Here is a 27,600-nt window from a genome sequence, read left to right on the forward strand (position 1 = left end):
GCCATTTATACCACCATTTACACAGAAGTACCATATTTCTCTGCTGTAGGGAAGCTAAACCCAAACCACCGTTTTTCTTTGACTTACATAAGTCATTCCAAGCCTTCAAGTGCATCTTCCTGTAATTTGTTTCCTCCAACCCCGACTGACTTCCCCAGAAGAAGTCCCTTATAATATTCTCTAATTGATGAAAAACTCCCAATGGGACTTTATATAAGGCAAATGAATAGGTTGGAAGGCTGTTAATGGTTGATTTGACCTAGGACAACCTGCCAGCCTGATTTAAACTATCCCTCCTTCAACTTGCTAGCTTTTCTTTAAATTCTCTATAAGAGGTTTCCAGAAGACAACTTTCCTTGGACTAATACCAATTTGACTCCCTAAAAAAACTAAAGGCCAGGAACCAACTTTACAACCCAATAACTTAGCAAAATAATTCAAGTCTCTTTCTGGCATATGACAAGAATATATGTAACTTTTAAAAAATGATTCTCAATCCAGAAAGCAACTGAAAGCATTGAAGCACTTTCTTAATTCCCCAAATTGATTTTGCATTTACTTGTAAGAACACTATAGTATCATCAGCAAATTGCAAGTGTGTGATATACTTAATCCCTTTACTCAACTGCACACCCTCAATCAATCCAATCTCATTAGCCTTGATAAGTAACTTATTTATAACCTCTCCAGCAAGATTGAAGAGCATAGGTGATAAAGGATCTCCCTGCCTTACTCCATTTGACATCTTAAATTCTGAAGTAGGGGATCCATTAACTAAAACAGACAACCTAATTGTCTTAAAGAAATCATCCATCCATTGAATCCATCCGCACACTAGTTATAACGACTCATATATTTGCTATTATTTTATTATTATTTTAAAGTGTAATAATTGAATAAATAATTAAATAAAATAGGTGTATTGGATTTGGCAGCAGTGTGTTGATGTTTATTATGTGTCTGTGATTTATTGGTAAATAAGTTGGAATTTTTGTGATTTATTATTGAGTTATATGGTTTTGTTTCGCTTGTAAAAATGATTTTATTACAGTTTTAATTTCATAAATATTTAGATTCACTATAAAATTGGTTTCATAATTTTATAATTTCAATAATTATTTTTGGGATTTTATAAAATTGAGAAATCAATATTTCACTAAATATTTATCCTTAAATAATTTTCTGATTGTGTTATTTGTAAAATCCATATTTAATTTCAGAATTCTTTAAAAATCACGAAACTCATATTTTATTAAATTCATAATATTTTGAGAATTTTAAAATTATTTTAGAAATTTTCGGGATTAATTTCACCCGTGCGTTGTTTCGTTTAATTGTTAAAGCGGGTATAAAATACATTTCAGAAATTATTTTAAAATTGTAAAAATTACGTTTTTATGTACTCGGGATATTTCAGACATTTTAAAACTATTATTATGATTTATCGAATTATTTTAAAAGGTGACTTGGTTCGTTAATTTCAGTATTCGGGATACATATTCAGTACTCGAGTATTCCGGGACATGTGTTAACTTCTAATAAAAAGAAGTTAACACGTATCCATCTTTTCAGGGTGGTGTAGTTGTGGTTGGTTCCCTCTTTGTTTCTATCGGGTTCGACTGCAAATCTCAGTCTCTCTCTCTCGTCAAAATCTTTCGATCTCTTTCTCTTCGCTATCTCTCATCCTTCTTTCCTCTCGTTCTTTCTTCTCTTCTGTCTTTCCCCGGTTTGCTCGGTTTCTCGCCTTTCCAGTGAGTTTTACGGCTGGATTCTCCGGCGACCTCCTTATTTCCTGTTTGGCTTGTTATATATATACTTTTGTGTATATATATATATGTGTATGCTGTGTGTGTTTAAGTGTGTGTGTGTTTAAGTGTGAGTGTGTGAGTGGTGGCGGAAGGCGGCGATGCCGCATGTGTTTGCGTCCCTGTTTGTGGTTCTGTGGCGCGTTCGCGCGTGTTGGCTGCTGGTTTAGTTTGATTCCTGTTCTGTTTTTGTTACAGATTGTGAATTGGATTATTTTAATAATTTTAATAATTTTCTGCAGGATTTTGATTAATATTTATGATATTAATTATTCGCGCAAAATTATTTTTAAGGATTAATCGGCGAAGTTTTACGTTGGAAACCCGAGAATTAATCGGGTACCCGCGAAATTTTGCCGCCGTCCGCGATGACTTTTTACGAGCGGACGGTGGGCGGTGATGAATTTATTCTGCGTCCTAAATTTTATAAATAAATAAAATAAGTCGTATAATAAATTTCGTGTGTAAATGATTTGGACTTGTGTTGTGGAATTATGAATTATGGATTGTTGTTTGTTGTATATTTTGACGTCGATTGTGATCAACAGGTAGGCTTATAAACAAAAGAGTTGCTGCCAAAATTTTCTAAAAATTTATTTTAAATACGAGAAATGTACTATATAATACGAAGTGTATTACCCCTATTTGTATGCGGACTATGTGACTATGTGATTACGTGTATAAGTACTATACGAGTCGGGTTATCAAGTTGGGCTATTAGGGTTCGAGGATATCAAGCATGTCGGTATAACTGACTAGGGTATTCTGTTATTGTAGATCCCAGTAGAGTATCGCCAGGATCGAAGTCAGCGTAAAAGCTACTTAGGGTTTCTGAAAGCGTTGCAAGGCAAGTACCCTAACCATTCTTTTATGGTTAAGAACGTATGAATAAAATGTTATTTTAACCTCGTAAAGGAACATAAAACGTTTTAAGTTACGTATCCCTTATAATTATAAATCGTTGTTTTAAACCTGTTTTGGGGAAAAGTAACTTCGAAAGGTACCTATCTCGAATGAAATGATTTGTGAACTAGATTTCCCATGTGTGTTGTTAAATGAATGATTTTGAAATGAGATAGGTACAAGTGTTTTGAAAACTGGATAAAACGATCAGATATGGGACACATAGGGGCCAGAGTAGGCCTACTGAGGTGGCGTAAGAGGCTAATTCGGTTGCGCGTATTATATAACCGATTAGTCCAGCAGGTCAGAGACCTATCTAGTCTCTGAGTTCCGGAACAGGTAAATGGGATGTCAGTTAGAGCCGTCTGGTATTGATAGCCTGATCAGCTGTCTTCACATATCCGTTACGTATCTGATTTGGCTTTGTGATTCCTGTAAGGGTATAAGTATTTGATACAGTGGTTTTATAGATGTGAATAACATGCTAAAATTGGACTCTGGTACTTACGCAGCACACTACTACGTTTGTTTTGAGCATGCTGGTCATTGATATCCAGTTATCTCAGCTTTTCTTTACATACTGCTGTTCGAAATGATTTACAGATTACAGATTTCATGTTAATTATAGTTATGTTCCTATAACTGTTTATATTACTATTTTTATCTTGTTATTCATATGTTGGTACTGCTGAGCGATTATGCTCACCCTTGCAACCTGTTATATATATCGCAAATGCCTAGAAGACCAATCGACCCTTGGCAGAATTGAGTTTCAGCCCCTTCAGGACCTGGCTCCTCAGAGGTAGTTAGTATCAGGCCACGTGCGGTCTGATGAGTTGCTGAATAAGTTAGTGTGTGTCAGACTTTTGAATAAATGGTTTGTAATAATGTGTAGCCTGGATCATACTTGAACCTAGATCGGATCTTGGTCGGGGTCGAGTTAGTATATTTTAATGATAATCTTGTTGTTTATATTTCTGTTAATTGTGTTTGGTGAGGTCAACTCCTGACCCCGGGGTTGAGGCCGTCACAGTTGGTATCAGAGCTACAGGTTCAAGTCCCTGATTCAGGTTAGGGATTGAGTTAAAAAGGTATAGAATTGTGTCTTAAGGTGTGAGTCAGCAATTGATATAGAGGAGAAAACCCTTAGAGTCAGTCGAGGGTTCCGACAGTGTTACCCTGGCATCTATTAATATTTTGATAGAATTTTCTTGACCTTGTTGTGTGTTTCCTGTATATTTATTCTGTTAGCAGTGGCCTATTGTGGTCTCTAGTTCTCCATCCCGGGAGAACCTATCAGACTTGGATAGCTCTGACTCCGAGAGGACCATGGATGTCGTAGCTGAGGAGATTCCTATGCATCCCCCACCAGTTCCTTCCTTCGTACCGAGGGATATCCCTGGACCTAGTGTCCGTCCTCGCTGGGTACGTAGGTCTGTGTCTTCTGTTAGGGATTTTCCTCCCGGTTGTGGTCCTAGTTTTTCCTCTTCGAGACCTCTAGTTCCTCCCTTTGCCCTAGCGGTACCTCTTCCCCGATTTCCTAACATGTTCACCAAGCGGTGGATAGATATTTCATTAGAGAGCAGAGTCCGGTGCTGGCTGCTCAGCTTGACCAGATACCAGTTGGACCTTTCCAGGGCATCCCTGCCCCTTCCCCTGATGTGCATGCCCGTGTGCGATCTTTGACCCAGACTGTTGTTGAGAGGGCTAGATCCATTGACCATTTTATTAACTCAGAGCTTAGAGCCATTCAGTATCAGGACCTGGTGAACTGGTTGGTGTTTGAGTTAGGTTCTATTGGTGGCAGTGGCAGTGGTTAGACCAGGATTACAGCAAAGAGATACAGAGCTCAGAGTTGGCTTCCAGGAGTTCTGTAGTTGTTTTCTTTATATATGTACATTATGTTATGATAGTTGTAGTAGGCGGAGGCTGCTATGACAGCTAGTTTTGATGAGTATTTGGATGGTTTCTTTTCAGTTGGATTTCAATTGTATCAGTTGGATTTCTGTTGGTTATTGTATAGTAATTGCTTTATTCTGTTGTTCAGTTTTTATATACTTGTGCGTTGTTATTATTGTTGTTACTATTATTATTGCTTCTATTGCTGGCATTTCTAGATTATGATCATTCACTCAGGATGGATCCAATTAAACCGAGGATGAGGATATTGTCTTAGTGGCAACACTCTCCTGATACATATGTATAAACTGCTTGGAGCAATCCATTTTCTTATATATGACTGTTATGTTTCAGGAAAATGCCACTAAAGAAGAATTCTCAACCCAATAACGGATCTGCTGGGGATCCCTCCATGAGTGAATTGATGGATTTGTTGCTTCAACAGTCTACTCAGCTGGCCCAATAGCAATTTCAGCAGCAGCAACTACAATTGCAGCAGCAACAACAACAACAGTAACAACAGTTCATACAGCAACAACAACAGCAAATCCAACAGCAGCAGCTGCAAATCCAACAACACCATGAGATGAGGGGGATAAACCAGGTTGTTAGTTTTAAGTCTTTCCAGGAAGTGAAACCCCCAGAGTTTAAAGGTGAAGTGGATCATGTTGCTTCCGGGATATGGTTGAAGGAAATGGAGAAGGCATTTGCACTCACCAAGGTGAGTGAAAATTTAAAGACCGATTATGCTAGTTATTTTCTGAAGAATGATTCAAACTATTGGTGGGAGTCTACACGAGCATTAAAAGGAGAAGGTCCTGTCCCATGGACCAAATTCACAGAACTGTTCTTAGAGAAATACTTTCCAGATTGTCTCCAGAGTCAGATGGAGATGGAGTTTTTGAAGTTGAAGCAAGGAGACATGAGTATCACAGAGTATGAAGTAAAGTTTACGGAGTTGGCCCGTATAGCACCAGAATATGTGAGTTCGGAAGCTCAGCGAGCGAAGCGGTTTCAACAAGGGTTGAAGCCAGAGATAAGGAGTGTAGTTGTAGCCTTACAACTCAAGACGTATACTTCAATAGTTCAGGCTGCCTTAGTGATAGAAAGTGACCAGAGGTTAGCTGCTAAGGAGCAGGATGAGAAGAAAAGGAAGTTTGAAAGTGGACCTGCTAGGTCAGAATCAGGAGGAGTAAGTCAGAATTTTCAGCGTCGGTTTGGAAAGAATAATGATAGGAAGTTCAGGAGACAGAATTTCCCCCAGGCTAGGCCCAGTACCACTTCAGTTAGTTCTACCCCGACAAGGTTTAGCAAGCCGATGATCGACTGTAAGACATGCGGAAAGAAGCACAGTGGTCAGTGCAGAAAATATCGACTATTTTAAATGTGGCCAGAAGGGTCATTATTCCACGGAGTGGAAGTCTGAGACCCAAGGAGTAACTTGTTTTAGTTACGGCAAAGTGGGGCATATTGCTAGGAATTGCAAATCAGTGACCCAAGGTAGTGTTGGAAGGAGCGTGTCCCAAGGACCAGCAACAAGTATTGCTAGAGCTAGAACCTTTAAGATGACCAAGAAATCTCCGGCTCATGATTCCGATGTAGTTGCAGGTACGCTTTCTCTTAATTCTGTACCTGTTAACGTTTTATTTGATTCGGGAGCGTCCAAATCTTTTATATCTATGAACTGTGTAAATAAAATGCAATTGATGTTGGAAGCCTTAGATGAACCTTTGAACATAGAGGTGGCTAATAAGGATAAAGTTCCCGTAAGTCAATTCTGTCCTAAGTGCTCCATAGAGATTTCAGGATACACTTTCCCTGCCGACCTAATACCTTTTGAGTTAGAAGAATTCGATGTTATTTTAGGCATGGATTGGTTGTCTCTGTATAAGGAAAACATTGATTGCAAGAAAAAGAGAGTTGTTATGTATACCACAGATAATAAGAGGATCAGTTACCAAGGGCAGAGGCAAGACAAGAAGTTCCTCCCAGTATTACAAGCAAAAAAATTATTGCGGCAAGGGTGTGAAGCGTATTTGGCTCATGTGGTGGATACGAAGAAAGAAACCCCTACCTTGGATGAGATTCCCATAGTAAGAGAATTTCCCGACGTCTTTCCAGAGGAATTACCAGGATTACTACCTGATCGAGAGATAAAGTTCTCCATTGATTTGATACCTGGAGCCGAACCAGTGTCCAAAGCTCCATATAGAATGGCTCCAGTGGAAATAAAAGAATTGGCCAAGCAACTTCAGGAACTATTGAATAAATGAGTTATTCAGCCTAGTGTTTCTCCGTAGGGCGCTCCAGTGTTATTCGTGAAAAAAGAAGGATGGAAGTATGAGATTGTGCATTGACTATAGAGAGTTGAACAAGTTGACAATAAAGAACAAGTATCTTTTTCCACGCATCGACGATCCATTTGATCAGCTTAAGGGGGCATGTTATTTTTCAAAGATTAATTTAAGGTCTGGCTACCACCAACTGAAGATAAAGTCCGAAGATATTCCCAAGACTGCATTCAGAATAAGGTATGGCCATTATGAGTTCTTAGTGATGTCGTTTGGATTGACAAATGCGCCAACGACTTTTATGGATTTAATGAATCGAGTATATAAGGAGTACTTGGATAAGTTTGTTATTGTATTTATTGATGACATCCTCATACATTCAAAGACTCCATAAGATCACGTAACGCATCTAAGGATTGCCCTTCAGAGGTTGAGAGAGAAGCAATTGTATGCAAAGTTCTCCAAGTGTGAGTTTTGGTTGACAGAGGTACAGTTTCTTGGACATGTGGTAAGTAAAAAAGGCATCAAGGTAGACCCTGTAAAGATTGAAGCTGTATCCAAGTCGGAGCAACCGAAGACTCCGACAAAATTAAGAAGTTTTCTTGGATTAGCTGGATATTACCGAAGGTTTGTAAAGGATTTCTCTAAGATTGCATCCTCATTAACCAAACTAACCAGGAAGAATGAGAAGTTCATTTGGATGGAAAAGTGTGAAGAAAGTTTCCAGGAATTGAAAAGAAGACTAGTGTCAGCTCCAGTGCTAGCATTTCCAGATGAGACGGGAAACTTTGTGATTTATAGCAATATTTCTTTGAAAGGTTTAGGCTGTGTATTGATGCAACACGACAAAGTTATCGCCTATGCCTCCAGACAACTAAAGCCTCACGAGCAGAAGTATTCCGTCCATGATCTTGAGTTGGCAGCTATAGTATTTGCTCTAAAGTTGTGGCATCACTACTTGTATGGAGAGAAGTGCGATATTTACACGGATCATAAGAGCTTAAAGTACATATTTACGCAGAAGGCATTGAACATGAGATAGAGAAGGTGGTTAGAATTGATCAAGGACTACGATTGTTCAATTAATTATCACCCAGGAAAAGCCAATGTGGTGGCTGATGCCTTGAGCAGGAAAGAAAAGTTGAATGTGGATCAAATTGCGGGCGAACTAGCAAGAGACTTAGAAAAGATGAAGATTGAAGTTTGAGTACCAAGTGGAAATCAGGAGCAACTATACGAGATTATCTTCCAACCAACGTTGATAGAAAAGATCAAAAGGTGTCAAGAAGGAGTTATGGAACAAGAGTTGGATACATTGACCGGAGAAGAGTTGTGTACCCAAAAGGATAACCAAGTTTTGTTTAGATTTTCTTCTAAAATTTGGATTTCTAATGTGGTGGAACTAAAGAATGAAGTGTTACACGAAACGCACAACTCTAGGTTTTCTATCCACCCTGGTAGCACTAAGATGTACCAAGACTTGAAGAAAAACTTTTGGTGGACGGGAATGAAGAAGGATATTGCTAATTGGGTTAGCAAATGTCACGTGTGCCAGATAGTAAAAGCGGAACATCAACGACCGAGTGGATTGTTACAAGCTTTGGAGATTCCCCAGTGGAAGTGGGAATAGATTGTAATGGATTTTGTAGTAGGATTGCCAAAGACGAGAGCAAATCACGACGCTATTTGGGTAATTATTGATAGGTTGACCAAGTTAGCGCATTTTCTTCCGATCAACGAAATGTATTTTTTGGAAAAGTTAGTTAAGTTATATTTGGACGAGATAGTGACCAAGCATGGAGTTCCTGTGTCTATAGTGTCAGATCGAGACCCGAGATTCAATTCCAGGTTCTGGACCAAATTCCATGAATGTTTAGGAACTAAGTTAAATATGAGCACTGCCTATCATCCTCAGAAAGACGGTCAAAGTGAGAGAACAATTCAGACCATAGAGGATATGTTGAGAGTTCGTGTTTTGGATTTAAAGGAAATTGGGACGAACACTTACCTTTGATTGAATTCTCTATAATAACAGCTACCATGCCAGCATGAGAATGCTGCCTTACGAAGCTTTGTATGGACGTATGTGTAGATCGCCTTTGTATTGGGATGAAGTAGGAGATAAGAAAGTGTTAGGCCCCGAGTTGGTTCAGCAAACCAGAGATGCAGTGGCATTGATTCGGATGAGGTTAGAAGCAACCCAAGATAGGCAGAGAAAGAATACAGACTTGCATATGAAGGATATGAACTTTGAGATAGGAGCACTAGTGTTACTAAAGGTATCACCTTGGAAAGGGTTAATGTAATTTGTCCAGAGTGGTAAACTTAGCCCCAGATTTATAGGACCATTTGAGGTGTTGAAGAAAGTAGGAAAGGTTGCCTACGAGACAGCGTTATCGCCGCAGTGACAGCATATCCATAATGTGTTCCATGTATCTATGTTGAAGCCCTATGTTCCTGATTCGAATCAAGTTATAGAGTACGAACCCATTGAGCTTCAGCCAGATTTGTCCTACGTGGAACAACCAATCCAAATCTTAGACCGTAAAGAGAGAGTCCTTAGGATTAAGTCAATTTCCATAGTGAAAGTTCCGTGGAGAAATCCTCGAGTAGAAGAGTCTACTTGGGAAATAGAGTCAGACATGCTTGATAAATATCCTCATTTGTTTAGCTAACTCAGCTTCCGGGGATAAAATCTTTTTAAGGGGGAAATGATATAACGACTCGTATATTTGCTATTATTTTATTATTATTTTAAAGTTTAATAGCTGAATAAATAATTAAATAAAATAGGTGTATTGGATTTGGCAGCAGTATGTTGATGTTTATTATGTGTCTGTGATTTATTGATAAATAGGTTATAATTTTTGTGATTTATTATTGTGTTATATGGTTTTGTTTCGCTTGTAAAAGTAATTTTATTACAGTTTTAATTCCATAAATACTTGGAATGACTCTAAAGTTGGTTTTATAATTTTATAATTTCAATAATTATTTTTGGGATTTTATAAAATTGAGAAATCAATATTTCACTAATTATTTATCCTTAAAAGATTTTCTGATTGTGTTTATTTGTAAAATCCATATTTAATTCCAGAATTCTTCAAAAATCACGAAGCTCATATTATTAAGTTCATAATATTCTGAGAATTTTAAAATTATTTTGGAAAATTTCAGGATTAATTTCACCCGCGCGTTGTTTCGTTTAATTGTTAAAAGCGGGTATAAACTGCATTTCAAAATTATTTTAAAATTGTGAAAATTACATTTTTATGTACTCCAGGATATTTATGACATTTTAAAACTATTATTGTGATTTATCGAATTATTTTAAAAGGTGACTTGGTTCGTTAATTTCAGTATTCAGGATACATATTCGTTACTCGAGTATCCCGAGACACGTGTTAATTTCTAATAAAAAGAAGTTAACACGTATCCATATTTTCAGGACACGTGTAGCTGTGGTTGGTTCCCTCTTTGTTTCTATCGGGTTCGACTCTCTCTCTCTCTCTCTCTCTCTCCTCTCTCTCTCTCTCTCTCTCTCTCTCTCTCTCTCTCTCTCTCTCTCTCTCGTCAAAATCTCTCGATCTCTTCTCTTCTCTTTCTCCCATCCTTCTTTCCTCTCGTTCTTTCTTCTCTTCTGTCTTTCCCTGGTTTGCTCGGTTTCTCTCCTTTCCGGTGAGTTCTCCGGCCGGATTCTCCGGCGACCTCCTTGTTTCCTGTTTGGCTTGTTATATATATATACTTTTGTATATATTTATATGTGTATGTGTGCGTGTTTAAGTGTGTGTGTGTTTAAGTGTGGGTGTGTGAGTGGTAGTGGAAGGCGGTGATGCCGCCTGTATTTGCGTCCCTGTTTGTGGTTCTGTGGCGCGTTCGCAGCGTGTTGGGTGTTGGTTTAGTTTAATTCCTGTTCTGTTTTTGTTACAGATTGTGAATTGGATTATTATAATAATTTTAATAATTTTCTGCAGGATTTTGATTAATATTTATGATATTAATTATTTGCGCAGAATTATTTTTAAGGATTAATTATAGTCTGTTCCTATAACTGTTTACATTACTGTTTTTATCTTGTTATTCATATGTAGGTACTGCTGAGCGATTATGCTCACCCTTGCAACCTGTTATATACATATCACAGATGCCTAGAAGACCAGTCAGACCTTGGCAGAACCGATGTGGTGCCCTCCAAACCCGGGTCAGAAGTTTGGGGTCCACACACACTATTATAACTTGCTTATAACAATAACAAAGATAATAATAATAATATGCAGTGATCCTACTTACCAACTACCGCGGACCGCAACAGGTTAAAGTATGCACACAAGCCAAACACACTTACTTATATTACAAACATTCGAATCACAACTATTCCAACTCAGAGCTGAGTAATAACAATATTACAAACTTTTACAAACTTAAATTATTCCAAAAGAAGCCTACTAGCTCAACTCAATCAACCTGAAACCCCTAGCTCTCGCGCTGGACTGGGGATCCTCGGTACCAAACCAGTTCCTTCTTAACTGGGAAAAGAACATAAACAACATCGCACCAATGAGCTAACTAGCTCAGCAAGTCACAATGACAAACTAAGAATAATGATCATCAGGTGAACATGGTTATGATTGTCAAGTGAACAATAATTATGATTTAAAATTGGATATTATATTTTCATTTTAAAAACCAAGGTTAGGTTGCTGATCAGTCACGCACTAACCCCGAGCAAAGCACACAGCCACTGCTCTAACTATTGGATCCAAGGCACACATTGGCCTAACTTGACCATTATATGGTCTGACCATGAATCTGGTCCACAAATTTATAAAAACAATCCAATTCTAACATAATAACAGAATAAACAGTAATAAGCAATAAACAGAATCATTAACAACATTGAACGTTCAATAATGAAAATGGTTTCAATCTGCATAAGGATCAATATGGCTTTTTCAAAGCATGGATGCTAGGTAGTGAAAGAATTGGATAGCAAAGGAAATAACGTTTCAAGGTTTCAAGGATTTGATCTTTCAAAGCATAGGATACAATGGTTTGAATATGTAAGTAATTCGGGTCAGTGTTTGGTATTTAGTTTGTATGTATTTATAGAGTAGTATTGTATATTTGTGGTTCGTATCTGGGTATTCAACATCAATGGTCTAGAAAGAATCAGGTTTACGGCTCAAGATCAATACTGGAATCAGGGTTTAGGGTTCAGTGCTTCAAAGCACTTGCAAATATAAATAAAACTATCAATCACTACAATATCTCGAGAAAGTTTAGAAACTTGCCTGGTACTAGCTTACTATACTGCACTCGCTTTCAATCACCACTGTCTTACTCCTCGACTACCTGTTTTCCTTTTCTACGCCTTGCCTCTTTGCTCACATATCATAACATCTATTAATATTCAACTATACGATTCTATCGACACATACTTCTATCTACCCTTCGTTTCACCCAAATCCGATTAACGGATTGAAAGTTACGCAATAAACAAGTAAACATCGAATATACAGACCGACAGTCAACCAACAAGTCACATATAGCACATAAAACGTCACATAATCAATGATATAACATTTATAAAGAAGTCTCGGGTCATAACATGCTTTGAGGTAATTAAAATGATTTTTAAATATTTTTCGGAATTAAAATGGGTCGTTGGATCAATTTCGGAGTAATAAACAGGGTTCGGTTGACCACATTTTGGCTTAAAATTTTTTTTATTATAATTATCGAGCCTTGAAAACAATTTTAAAATAATATTTTAAAGCTCGAAACTATTTTTGAAATTTTAAATCATTTTAAATAATTAAATCTAATTAAATATTTAATTAAAATCACTTAATAATTAATTAAATCAATTAATCAATTAATTTTCGAATTAATTGACCAATTAATCAATTAAAAATTAACTGAAATTAATTAACTAATTAATTCAGATTTATTTTTGAATTAAAATAATTTTTGGAATTAAAATAATAATTTTTGGAATTTCAGAAATTAAAAATGGATTTTTATAATAAAAATAAATAGGGAATATGATTTTTGAATATTTTTAAAACAGGAATCCTATTTTTGAAAACTCTGGAAACTTCAGGGACCAAACTTCATCGTCCCCAAAAGTCCAGGGACTAAACTGAAATTTTACACCCCCGTCGCCGGAAAATACAGGGGTGGCCGGAGAACTCGATTCCGGCACCCCCACCTCACCATCTGCTCCAGATTTACACTACTCAACACCAGGAATCTATTCGTGCAATCAAACACATCAATCATCCGTGTCCTGGCCGGAAATTGGCCAAGAACATCGCTGGTTTCCGGCGAACATCGAAAACTTAAAAGACAACTCACTTGGATTCACTAATCCTCTGTTAACGAGCTATATACCAATCGATTGCAAATTTCATAAGGAACACAACCCACTATAATCAACAGCTAATAATCCCTAAATCAAAAAGCCCCAAATTTCACTTAACAAATATTCATACGGGTTATAAACCCTAATTTCAAAATTCGAGAATTAAACCCACTTTTGAGCATGTTATTGGACTCCAAATCAGACGCATGACATATGAAAATCATCAGGTAAACAAGCTCTACAACATGCAATCATCAAATCATACAAACAATCATCCGAACAAAATTCATATTTTAATAAAATAATTCGAAAATAAACAAATTTCTAGAAAATAAACCTTGATTTCTGCAGGTGTATGGATCACATAATCTGATAGAGCTCTTCAAGACCTTCAAATTGGTTACTCGAGCTTTCCAAACAAAGATCAATAACACCTCCAAAAGTTGGTTTGATTTTTCAGAAGATTATATGAATATAAGTATTTTCTCTGGAAATTATATAATTAACTGTCTGCAAATGATTTTAATACGAAATAAAATACGGTAAAAGGCTATTTATAATTACGGAAAATTAGTATCCCTTTGGGATCATTCCGGATATAAAACGGTACGTTTATTTGTAAAAACTGATCCAAACGGTATCGGTTTCGGGATAATTATCCAAATCAGTACAATTTGTACTGCGGTCTTGGTCTCAGCGCCTGGTTACACGTACTACGAGGTGATAATTGTGATAGTTTAATAAAAAGCTCCCGTTTCTCAAAAATAGGAGTTTTATTGATTTACCGAAACGAATATTGTATCGAAAATGTTACGTCGGGACCCGCGCAGGACAAACCGTACGCTAGATCAAAAAAGTCGAAACATGGAAAATGCTCGGAATATTGCAATTAGGTTAGGAAGGAGTTTCTCAGGAAGAGTTTCGGGTTCTAAAAACGTAACAACGGATGATGTCGGTTGGTTTCCCGTTTTTATAAAATAGATTTTAAATACCCGGGAAAAAGATTTTATAAAATTCATATGATTCCTATAAATTATAAATCAACATAAAAATAATTAGGAAGATATAACAAATATCTATATTTTATTTTGGACATATAAAAATTAAAATACTCAATTAATAATATTTTTAAACATCCAAACACATTAACACTTAATAAATAATTCACAGAATAGATACGGAACACATATAATAATTATTTATTAGCAAAAATAATTACACGATATATCCTGGATATTACATGCTTCCCCCCTTAAAAGGATTCTGTCCTCAGAATCTTCCTAAGAAAACAAACGAGGGTACTTTTCTCTCATATCACTTTCTAACTCCCAGGTTGACTCTTCAACCTTTAGGTTTCTCCATAATACTCTTACTAGCTTTACCACTTTATTTTTCAATACTTCTCTCTTTCCTCTAGAATCTCTATCGGACTCTTTACATATGACAAATCTGCGTGAAGCTCTATTGGCTCATATACTATTACATGCCTGGAGTCTGGATTATACTTCTTAAGCATCGATACGTGAAAAACATTGTGAATGTGTTCCATGTATGGAGGTAACACCAATCCGTAAGCTACTTTGCCAACGCGCTTTAGAATCTCAAAAGGTCCGACATATCTTGGGCTCAACTTTCCTTTCTTTCCAAACCTCGTCAGTCCCTTCCACGGTGATACTTTCAGTAATACCAAGCTTCCTTCTTCGAATTCCATGTCTTTCCTTGACTGGTCTGCATATTTCCTTTGACGGTCCTGTGCAACTATCAATCTCTTTTGGATAATTTCAACCACTTCCTTTGTCTGTTGTACTAGTTCAGGTCCAAGTATTTTGCGTTCTCCTACTTCATCCCAATACACTGGAAATCTACATTTGCGTCCATAAAGGGCTTCATAGGGTGGCATCCCAATACTGGCATGATAACTGTTGTTATAAGCAAATTCTACCAGAGGTAAATGCTCGTCCCAACTTCCTTTGAAATCAATAGCACAAACACGTAACATATCTTCAATCGTCTGGATCGTTCTTTCACTCTGACCGTCCGTCTATGGGTGGTAAGTCGTACTCATATTCAGTCTTGTTCCCAAACATTCTTGAAAACTTTTCCAAAATCTTGAATTAAATCCTGGATCTCGATCAGATACGATAGACACCGGAACTCCGTGATGAACTACAATTTCCTTCAGGTACATATGGACCAACTTGTCGAGCGAAAATCTTTCATTTATAGGCAGAAAATGAGCTGACTTGGTAAGTCTATCCACTATAACCCAAATGGCATCATGATTAGCCCTTGTTCCTTGGTAATCCAACTATGAAATCCATGGCAATATGTTCCCACTTCCACTCTGGAATCTCCAATGGCTGTAGCAATCCACTTGGTCTTTGATGTTCATATTTAACACTCTGACATGTATAACATCTGCTAACCCATTCCGCAATTTCCCTCTTCATATCTGGCCACCAATAATTCTCCTTTAAATCTCTGTACATTTTGGTACTCCCTGGATGGATTGAATACCTTGAATTACGTGCTTCCTGTAAGATTTCATTCTTAAGCTCTGTCACCGGTGGAATCCAAATTCTAGAAGAAAACCTAAGAATACCTTGATCATCCTTTTGCGTGCATAATTCTTCACCTACCAAACGATTTATATCTTGATCCATTACATCTTCCTGACATTTCTTTATTTTCTCTAACAACTCCTGCTGGAAAGTCATACTGTACACTTTTGCTTCATCAGGCTTGCAAATTTTAATCTCCAATTCCAGTTTCTGAAATCCCTTATATATCTCTTCAGGTACTGATAACACATTTAACTTTTCCTTCCGACTCAACGCGTCCGCTACAATGTTCGCTTTACCGGGATGATAATTAATCGAGCAGTCGTAATCCTTGATCAATTCTAACCATCTTCTTTGCCTCATATTAAGCTCCTTCTGTGTGAATATGTACTTCAAACTTTTGTGATCCGTGTAAATCTGACACTTTTCTCCATACAAATAATGTCTCCAAATTTTCAAAGCGAAAACTATGGCTGCTAGCTCCAAATCATAAGAAGGATATTTCTGTTCATGTGGTTTCAATTGCCTTGATGCATACGTAATCACCTTATCGTGCTGCATTAGAACACATCCTAGTCCTTTATGAGAAGCATAACTATAAATTACGAAATTCCCTTGATTGTCTGGAAGTGACAAAATAGGTGCCGTAATTAATCTTCGCTTTAATTCCTGAAAACTTTCTTCGCATTTATCGTTCCATATAAACTTTTCATTCTTTCGTGTAAGCTTTGTCAATGGTGTGGCAATCCTTGAAAAATATTGAACGAATCGACGATAATATCCCGCTAATCCCAAGAAACTTCTTACCTCGGTGGGTGTTCTCGGTCTTTCCCAATTTATAATTGCCTCAATCTTTGATGGGTCCACTTTGATCCCTTAAAGGGATCAAAGTGGACCCATCAAAGATTGAGGCAATTATAAATTGGGAAAGACCGAGAACACCCACCGAGGTAAGAAGTTTCTTGGGATTAGCGGGATATTATCGTCGATTCGTTCAATATTTTTCAAGGATTGCCACACCATTGACAAAGCTTACACGAAAGAATGAAAAGTTTATATGGAACGATAAATGCGAAGAAAGTTTTCAGGAATTAAAGCGAAGATTAATTACGGCACCTATTTTGTCACTTCCAGACAATCAAGGGAATTTCGTAATTTATAGTTATGCTTCCATAAAGGACTAGGATGTGTTCTGATGCAGCACGATAAGGTGATTGCGTATGCGTCAAGGCAATTGAAACCACACGAACAGAAATATCCTACTCATGATTTGGAGCTAGCAGCCATAGTTTTCGCTTTGAAAATTTGGAGACATTATCTGTATGGAGAAAAGTGTGAGATTTACACGGATCACAAAAGTTTGAAGTACATATTTACACAAAAGGAGCTTAATATGAGGCAAAGAAGATGGTTAGAATTGATCAAGGATTACGAGTGCTCGATTAATTATCATCCCGGTAAAACGAACGTTGTAGCAGACGTGTTGAGTCGGAAGGAAAAGTTAAATGTGTTATCAGTACCTGAAGAGATATATAAGGAATTTCAGAAACTGGAATTGGAGATTAGAGTTTGCAAGCCTGATGAAGCAAAAGTGTACAGTATGACTTTCCATCCGGAGTTGTTAGAGAAAATAAAGATGTGTCAGGAAGATGTAATGGATCAAGATATAAATCATTTGGTAGGTGAAGAATTGTGCACGCAAAAGGATGATCAAGGTATTCATAGGTTTTCTTCTAGAATTTGGATTCCACCGGTGACGGAGCTGAAGAATGAAATCTTACATGAAGCACATAATTCAAGGTATTCAATCCATCCAGGGAGTACCAAAATGTACAGATATTTAAAGGAGAAGTATTGGTGGCCAGACATGAAGAGGGAAATTGCGGAATGGGTTAGCAAATGTTATACATGTCAGAGAGTTAAAGCAGAGCATCAGAGACCAAGTGGATTGCTACAGCCATTGGAGATTCCAGAATGGAAGTGGGAACATATTGCCATGGATTTCATAGTTGGATTACCAAGGACAAGGGCTAATCATGATGCCATTTGGGTTATAGTGGATAGACTTACCAAGTCAGCTCATTTTCTGCCTATAAATGAAAGATTTTCGCTCGACAAATTAGTCCATATGTACCTGAAGGAAATTGTAGTTCGTCATGGAGTTCCTGTGTCTATTGTATCGGATCGAGATCCAAGATTTAATTCAAGATTTTGGAAGAGTTTTCAGGAATGTTTGGGAACGAGACTGAATATGAGTATAGCTTACCACCCACAGATGGACGGCCAAAGTGAAAGAACGATCCAGGCGATTGAAGATATGTTGCGTGTTTGTGCTATTAATTTCAAAGGAAGTTGGGACGAGCATTTACCTCTGATAGAATTTGCTTACAATAACAGTTATTACGCCAGTATTGGGATGCCACCCTATGAAGCCCTTTATGGACGCAAATGCAGATCTCCAGTGTATTGGGACGAAGTAGGAGAACGCAAAATACTTGGACCTGAATTAGTACAGCAGACAAAGGAAGTGGTTGAAATTATCCAGAAAAGATTGATAGCCGCACAGGACCGTCAAAGGAAATACTGGAATTCGAAGAAGGAAGCTTGGTATTACTGAAAATATCACCATGGAAGGGACTAACGAGGTTTGGAAAGAAAGGAAAGTTGAGCCCAAGATATGTCGGATCTTTTGAGATTCTAAAGCGCGTTGGCAAAGTAGCTTACGAGTTGGCGTTACCTCCGCACATGGAGCACATTCACAATGTTTTTCACGTATCGATGCTTAAGAAATATAATCCAGACTTCAGGCATGTAATAGAATATGAGCCAATAGAGCTTCAGGCAGATTTGTCATATGTAGAGAGTCCGATAGAGATTCTATAGGAAAGAGAGAAGGTATTGAGAAATAAAGTGGTAAAGCTAGTAAGAGTGTTATGAAGAAACCCAAAGGTTGAAGAGTCAACCGAGGAGTTAGAAAGTGATATAAGAGAAAAGTACCCTCATTTATTTTCTTAGGAGATTTTGAGGACAGAATCCTTTTAAGGGGGAAGGATGTAATCTCCGGGATATATCGTGTAATTATTTTTGCTATTAAATAATTATTATATGTGTTCCGTATCTATTCTGTGAATTATTTGTTAAGTGTTAAATGTGTTTGAATGCTTAAAAATATTATTAATTGAGTATTTTAACTTTTATATGTCCAAAATAAAATATAGATAATTGTCATATCTTCCTAATTATTTTTATGTTGATTTATGAATTTATAGGAATCATATGAATTTTATAAAATCTTTTTCCGGGTATTTAAAATTTATTTTATAAAAACGGGAACCAACCGACGTCATCTGTTGTTACGTTTTTAGAACCCGAAACTCTTCCGAAAACTCCATCCTAACCTAATTGCAATATTCCAAGCATTTTCCATGTTTCGACTTTTTTGATCTAGCGTACGGTTTGTCCTGCGCGGGTCCCGACGTAACATTTTCGATACAATATTCGTTTCGGTAAATCAATAAAACTCCTATTTTTGAGAAACGGGAGCTTTTTATTAAACTATCACAATTATCACCTCGTAGTACGTGTAACCAGGCGCTGAGACCAAGACCGCAGTACAAATTGTACTGATTTGGATAATTATCCCGAAAACCGATACCGTTTGGATCAGTTTTTACAAATAAACGTACCGTTTTATATCCGGAATGATCCAAAGGGATACTAATTTTCCGTAATTATAAATAGCCTTTTACCGTATTTTATTTCGTATTAAAATCATTTGCAGACAGTTAATTATATAATTTTCCAGAGAAAATACTTATATTCATATAATCTTCTGAAAAATCAAACCAACTTTTGGAGGTGTTATTGATCTTTGTTTGGAAAGCTCGAGTAACCAATTTGAAGGTCTTGAAGAGCTCTATCAGATTATGTGATCCATACACCTGCAGAAATCAAGGTTTATTTTCTAGAAATTTGTTTATTTTCGAATTATTTTTATTAAAAATATGAATTTTTGTTCGGATGATTGTTTGTATGATTTGATGATTGCATGTTGTAGAGCTTGTTTACCTGATGATTTTCATATGTCATGCGTCTGATTTGGAGTCCAATAACATGCTCAAAAGTGGGTTTAATTCTCGAATTTTGAAATTAGGGTTTATAACCCGTATGAATATTTTTAAGTGAAATTTGGGGCTTTTTGATTTAGGGATTATTAGCTGTTGATTTATAGTGGGTTGTGTTCCTTATGAAATTTGCAATCGATTGGTATATAGCTCGTTAACAGAGGATTAGTGAATCCAAGTGAGTTGTCTTTTTAAGTTTTCGATGTTCGCCGGAAACCAGCGATGTTCTTGGCCAATTTCCGGCCAGGACACGGATGATTGATGTGTTTTGATTGCACGAATAGATTCCTGGTGTTGAGTAGTGTAAATCTGGAGCAGATGGTGAGGTGGGGGTGCCGGAATCGAGTTCTCCGGCCACCCCTGTATTTTCCGGCGACGGGGGTGTAAAAATTTCAGTTTAGTCCCTGGACTTTTGGGGACGATGAAGTTTGGTCCCTGAAGTTTCCAGAGTTTTCAAAAATAGGATTCCTGTTTTAAAAATATTCAAAAATCATATTCCCTATTTATTTTTATTATAAAAATCCATTTTTAATTTCTGAAAATTCCAAAAATTATTATTTTAATTCCAAAAATTATTTTTAATTCAAAAATAAATCTGAATTAATTAGTTAATTAATTTCAGTTAATTTTTAATTGATTAATTGGTCAATTAATTCGAAAATTAATTGATTAATTGATTTAATTAATTATTAAGTGATTTTAATTAAATATTTAATTAGATTTAATTATTTAAAAATGATTTAAAATTTCAAAAAATAGTTTCGAGCTTTAAAATATTATTTAAAATTGTTTTCAAGGCTCGATAATTATAATAAAAAAAATTTTAAGCCAAAATGGGTCAACCGAACCCTGTTTATTACTCCGAAATTGATCCAACGACCCATTTTAATTCCGAAAAATATTTTAAAAATCATTTTAATTACCTCAAAGCATGTTTATGACCCGAGACTTCTTTATAAATGTTATATCATTGATTATGTGACGTTTTATGTGCTATATGTGACTTGTTGGTTGACTGTCGGTCTGTATATTCGATGTTTACTTGTTTATTGCGTAACTTTCAATCCGTTAATCGGATTTGGGTGAAACGAAGGGTAGATAGAAGTATGTGTCGAATAGAATCGTATGAGTTGAATATTAATAGATGTTTATGATATGTGAGCAAAAGAGGCAAGGCGTAGAAAAGGAAAACAGGTAGTCGAGGAGTAAGACAGTGGTGATTGAAAGCGAGTGCAGTATAGTAAGCTAGTACCAGGCAAGTGTTCTAAACTTTCTCGAGATATTGTAGTGATTGATAGTTTTATTTTATATTTCAAGTGCTTTGAAGCACTGAACCCTAAACCCTGATTCCAGTTATTGATCTTGAGCCGTAAACCTGATTCTTTCTAAACCATTGATTGTTGAATACCCAGATACGAACCACAAATATACAATACTACTCTATAAATACATACAAACTAAATACCAAACACTGACCCGAATTACTTACATATTCAAACTATTGTATTCTATGCTTTGAAAGATCAAATCCTTGAAACCTTGAAATGTTGTTTCCTTTGCTATCCAATTCTTTCACTACCTAGCATCCATGCTTTGAAAAAGCCATATTGATCCTTATGCAGATTGAAACCATTTTCATTATTGAACGTTCAATGTTGTTAATGATTCTGTTTATTGCTTATTACTGTTTATTCTGTTATTATGTTAGAATTGGATTGTTTTTATAAATTTGTGGACCAGATTCATGGTCAGACCATATAATGGTCAAGTTAGGCCAATGTGTGCCTTGGATCCAATAGTTAGAGCAGTGCTGTGTGCTTTGCTCGGGGTTAGTGCGTGACTGATCAGCAACCTAACCTTGGTTTTTAAAATGAAAATATAATATCCAATTTTAAATCATAATCTATTGTTCACTTGACATCATAACCATGTTCACCTGATGATCATTATTCTTAGTTTTGTCATTGTGACTTGCTGAGCTAGTTAGCTCATTGGTGCGATGTTGTTTATGTTCTTTTCCAGTTAAGAAGGAACTGGTTGGTACCGAGGATCCCCAGTCCAGCGCGAGAGCTAGGGGTTCAGGTTGATTGAGTTGAGCTAGTAGGCTTCTTTTGGAATAATTTAAGTTTGTAAAAGTTTGTAATATTGTTAATTACTCAGCTCTGAGTTGGAATAGTTGTGATTCGAATGTTTGTAATATAAGTAAGTGTGTTTGGCTTGTGTGCATACTTTAACCTGTTGCGGTCCGCGGTAGTTGGTAAGTAGGATCACTGCATATTATTATTATTATCTTTGTTATTGTTATAAGCAAGTTATAAATAGTGTGTGTGGACCCCAAACTTCTGACCCGGGTTTGGAGGGCACCACATCGGTTCTGCCAAGGTCTGACTGGTCTTCTAGGCATCTGTGATATGTATATAACAGGTTGCAAGGGTGAGCATAATCGCTCAGCAGTACCTACATATGAATAACAAGATAAAAACAGTAATGTAAACAGTTATAGGAACAGAACTATAATTAATCCTTAAAAATAATTCTGCGCAAATAATTAATATCATAAATATTAATCAAAATCCTGCAGAAAATTATTAAAATTATTATAATAATCCAATTCACAATCTGTAACAAAAACAGAACAGGAATTAAACTAAACCAACACCCAACACGCGCGAACGCGCCACAGAACCACAAACAGGGACGCAAATACAGGCGGCATCACCGCCTTCCACTACCACTCACACACCCACACTTAAACACACACACACTTAAACACGCACACATCATACACATATAAATATATACAAAAGTATATATATATATAACAAGCCAAACAGGAAACAAGGAGGTCGCCGGAGAATCCGGCCGGAGAACTCACCGGAAAGGCGAGAAACCGAGCAAACCAGGGAAAGACAGAAGAGAAGAAAGAACGAGAGGAAAGAAGGATGGGAGAAAGAGAAGAGAAAGAGATCGAGAGATTTTGACGAGAGAGAGAGAGAGAGAGAGAGAGAGAGAGAGAGAGAGAGAGAGAGAGAGAGAGAGAGAGAGAGAGAGAGACTGAGATTTGCAGTCGAACCCGATAGAAACAAAGAGGGAACCAACCACAGCTACACGTGTCCTGAAAATATGGATACGTGTTAACTTCTTTTTATTAGAAATTAACACGTGTCTCGGGATACTCGAGTAACGAATATGTATCCTGAATACTGAAATTAACGAACCAAGTCACCTTTTAAAATAATTCGATAAATCACAATAATAGTTTTAAAATGTCATAAATATCCTGGAGTACATAAAAATGTAATTTTCACAATTTTAAAATAATTTTTGAAATGCAGTTTATACCCGCTTTTAACAATTAAACGAAACAACGCGCGGGTGAAATTAATCCTGAAATTTTCCAAAATAATTTTAAAATTCTCAGAATATTATGAACTTAATAATATGAGCTTCGTGATTTTTGAAGAATTCTGGAATTAAATATGGATTTACAAATAAACACAATCAGAAAATCTTTTAAGGATAAATAATTAGTGAAATATTGATTTCTCAATTTTATAAAATCCCAAAAATAATTATTGAAATTATAAAATTATAAAACCAACTTTAGAGTCATTCCAAGTATTTATGGAATTAAAACTGTAATAAAATTACTTTTACAAGCGAAACAAAACCATATAACACAATAATAAATCACAAAAAATTATAACCTATTTATCATAAATCACAGACACATAATAAACATCAACATACTGCTGCCAAATCCAATACACCTATTTTATTAATTATTTATTCAGCTATTAAACTTTAAAATAATAATAAATAATAGCAAATATACGAGTCGTTATATCATTTCCCCCTTAAAAAGATTTTATCCCCGGAAGCTGAGTTAGCTAAACAAATGAGGATATTTATCAAGCATGTCTGACTCTATTTCCCAGTAGACTCTTCTACTCGAGGATTTCTCCACGGAACTTTCACTATGGAAATTGACTTAATCCTAAGGACTCTCTCTTTACGGTCTAAGATTTGGATTGGTTGTTCCACGTAGGACAAATCTGGCTGAAGCTCAATGGGTTCGTACTCTATAACTTGATTCGAATCAGGAACATAGGGCTTCAACATAGATACATGGAACACATTATGGATATGCTGTCACTGCGGCGATAACGCTGTCTCGTAGGCAACCTTTCCTACTTTCTTCAACACCTCAAATGGTCCTATAAATCTGGGGCTAAGTTTACCACTCTGGACAAATTACATTAACCCTTTCCAAGGTGATACCTTTAGTACACTAGTGCTCCTATCTCAAAGTTCATATCCTTCATATGCAAGTCTGTATTCTTTCTCTGCCTATCTTGGGTTGCTTCTAACCTCATCCGAATCAATGCCACTGCATCTCTGGTTTGCTGAACCAACTCGGGGCCTAACACTTTCTTATCTCCTACTTCATCCCAATACAAAGGCGATCTACACATACGTCCATACAAAGCTTCGTAAGGCAGCATTCTCATGCTGGCATGGTAGCTGTTATTATAGAGAATTCAATCAAAGGTAAGTGTTCGTCCCAATTTCCTTTAAATCCAAAACACGAACTCTCAACATATCCTCTATGGTCTGAATTGTTCTCTCACTTTGACCGTCTTTCTGAGGATGATAGGCAGTGCTCATATTTAACTTAGTTCCTAAACATTCATGGAATTTGGTCCAGAACCTGGAATTGAATCTCGGGTCTCGATCTGACACTATAGACACAGGAACTCCATGCTTGGTCACTATCTCGTCCAAATATAACTTAACTAACTTTTCCAAAAAATACATTTCGTTGATCGGAAGAAAATGCGCTAACTTGGTCAACCTATCAATAATACCCAAATAGCGTCGTGATTTGCTCTCGTCTTTGGCAATCCTACTACAAAATCCATTACAATCTATTCCCACTTCCACTGGGGAATCTCCAAAGCTTGTAACAATCCACTCGGTCGTTGATGTTCCGCTTTTACTATCTGGCACACGTGACATTTGCTAACCCAATTAGCAATATCCTTCTTCATTCCCGTCCACCAAAAGTTTTTCTTCAAGTCTTGGTACATCTTAGTGCTACCAGGGTGGATAGAAAACCTAGAGTTGTGCGTTTCGTGTAACACTTCATTCTTTAGTTCCACCACATTAGAAATCCAAATTTTAGAAGAAAATCTAAACAAAACTTGGTTATCCTTTTGGGTACACAACTCTTCTCCGGTCAATGTATCCAACTCTTGTTCCATAACTCCTTCTTGACACCCTTTTGATCTTTTCTATCAACGTTGGTTGGAAGATAATCTCGTATAGTTGCTCCTGATTTCCACTTGGTACTCAAACTTCAATCTTCATCTTTTCTAAGTCTCTTGCTAGTTCGCCCGCAATTTGATCCACATTCAACTTTTCTTTCCTGCTCAAGGCATCAGCCACCACATTGGCTTTTCCTGGGTGATAATTAATTGAACAATCGTAGTCCTTGATCAATTCTAACCACCTTCTCTATCTCATGTTCAATGCCTTCTGCGTAAATATGTACTTTAAGCTCTTATGATCCGTGTAAATATCGCACTTCTCTCCATACAAGTAGTGATGCCCAACTTTAGAGCAAATACTATAGCTGCCAACTCAAGATCATGGACGGAATACTTCTGCTCGTGAGGCTTTAGTTGTCTGGAGGCATAGGCGATAACTTTGTCGTGTTGCATCAATACACAGCCTAAACCTTTCAAAGAAATATTGCTATAAATCACAAAGTTTCCCGTCTCATCTGGAAATGCTAGCACTGGAGCTGACACTAGTCTTCTTTCAATTCCTGGAAACTTTCTTCACACTTTTCCATCCAAATGAACTTCTCATTCTTCCTGGTTAGTTTGGTTAATGAGGATGCAATCTTAGAGAAATCCTTTACAAACCTTCGGTAATATCCAGCTAATCCAAGAAAACTTCTTAATTTTGTCGGAGTCTTCGGTTGCTCCGACTTGGATACAGCTTCAATCTTTACAGGGTCTACCTTGATGCCTTTTTTACTTACCACATGTCCAAGAAACTGTACCTCTGTCAACCAAAACTCACACTTGGAGAACTTTGCATACAATTGCTTCTCTCTCAACCTCTGAAGGGCAATCCTTAGATGCGTTACGTGATCTTATGGAGTCTTTGAATGTATGAGGATGTCATCAATAAATACAATAACAAACTTATCCAAGTACTCCTTATATACTCGATTCATTAAATCCATAAAGTCGTTGGCGCATTTGTCAATCCAAACGACATCACTAAGAACTCATAATGGCCATACCTTATTCTGAATGCAGTCTTGGGAATATCTTCGGACTTTATCTTCAGTTGGTGGTAGCCAGACCTTAAATTAATCTTTGAAAAATAACATGCCCCCTTAAGCTGATCAAATGGATCGTCGATGCGTGGAAAAAGATACTTGTTCTTTATTGTCAACTTGTTCAACTCTCTATAGTCAATGCACAATCTCATACTTCCATCCTTCTTTTTTCACGAATAACACTGGAGCGCCCTACGGAGAAACACTAGGCTGAATAACTCATTTATTCAATAGTTCCTGAAGTTGCTTGGCCAATTCTTTTATTTCCACTGGAGCCATTCTATATGGAGCTTTGGACACTGGTTCGGCTCCAGGTATCAAATCAATGGAGAACTTTATCTCTCGATCAGGTAGTAATCCTGGTAATTCCTCTGGAAAGACGTCGGGAAATTCTCTTACTATGGGAATCTCATCCAAGGTAGGGGTTTTCTTTCTTCGTATCCACCACATGAGCCAAATACGCTTCACACCCTTGCCGCAATAATTTTTTTGCTTGTAATACTGGGAGGAACTTCTTGTCTTGCCTCTGCCCTTGGTAACTGATCCTCTTATTATCTGTGGTATACATAACAACTCTCTTTTTCTTGCAATCAATGTTTTCCTTATACAGAGACAACCAATCCATGCCTAAAATAACATCGAATTCTTCTAACTCAAAAGGTATTAGGTCGGCAGGGAAAGTGTATCCTGAAATCTCTATGGAGCACTTAGGACAGAATTGACTTACGGGAACTTTATCCTTATTAGCCACCTCTATGTTCAAAGGTTCATCTAAGGCTTCCAACATCAATTGCATTTTATTTACACAGTTCATAGATATAAAAGATTTGGACGCTCCCGAATCAAATAAAACGTTAACAGGTACAGAATTAAGAGAAAGCGTACCTGCAACTACATCGGAATCATGAGCCGGAGATTTCTTGGTCATCTTAAAGGTTCTAGCTCTAGCAATACTTGTTGCTGGTCCTTGGGACACGCTCCTTCCAACACTACCTTGGGTCACTGATTTGCAATTCCTAGCAATATGCCCCACTTTGCCGTAACTAAAACAAGTTACTCCTTGGGTCTCAGACTTCCACTCCGTGGAATAATGACCCTTCTGGCCACATTTAAAATAGTCGATATTTTCTCTGCACTGACCACTGTGCTTCTTTCCGCATGTCTTACAGTCGATCATCGGCTTGCTAAACCTTGTCGGGGTAGAACTAACTGAAGTGGTACTGGGCCTAGCCTGGGGGAAATTCTGTCTCCTGAACTTCCTATCATTATTCTTTCCAAACCGACGCTGAAAATTCTGA

At 36.9% G+C, this 27,600-nt stretch overlaps 2 protein-coding genes across 2 annotated transcripts; one reads left to right on the forward strand and one right to left on the reverse strand.

Annotated features, from left to right (window-relative positions):
• Positions 1 to 478: 478 nt before the first annotated feature.
• On the reverse strand, positions 479 to 814 carry LOC141702845 (putative mitochondrial protein AtMg01250). Its single transcript, XM_074506458.1, has one exon. The coding sequence runs from the start codon at positions 812 to 814 to the stop codon at positions 479 to 481; it is 336 nt and encodes a 111-aa protein (XP_074362559.1).
• A 5,358-nt stretch (positions 815 to 6,172) lies between these two features.
• Positions 6,173 to 6,880, forward strand: LOC141702846 (uncharacterized). Its single transcript, XM_074506459.1, has 2 exons — positions 6,173 to 6,215; positions 6,474 to 6,880. Exons 1-2 carry the CDS (start codon positions 6,173 to 6,175, stop codon positions 6,878 to 6,880), a joined length of 450 nt encoding a protein of 149 aa, XP_074362560.1.
• Positions 6,881 to 27,600: the final 20,720 nt, after the last annotated feature.

Source organism: Apium graveolens, unplaced genomic scaffold (genome assembly GCF_009905375.1).
Source record: "Apium graveolens cultivar Ventura unplaced genomic scaffold, ASM990537v1 ctg5801, whole genome shotgun sequence".
Classification (NCBI taxonomy): domain Eukaryota; kingdom Viridiplantae; phylum Streptophyta; class Magnoliopsida; order Apiales; family Apiaceae; genus Apium; species Apium graveolens.

What these genes read in the sequence shown, in the direction of transcription:
- LOC141702845 (XM_074506458.1), bottom strand. Translation starts at nt 814, where the DNA reads ATGGATGATTTCTTTAAGACAATTAGGTTGTCTGTTTTAGTTAATGGA.
- LOC141702846 (XM_074506459.1), top strand. Translation starts at nt 6,173, where the DNA reads ATGACCAAGAAATCTCCGGCTCATGATTCCGATGTAGTTGCAG. An exon ending in TGATTCCGATGTAGTTGCAG is followed by an intron (nt 6,216 to 6,473) that starts GTACGCTTTCTC and finishes ATGTTATTTTAG; the next exon opens with GCATGGATTGGTTGTCTCTG.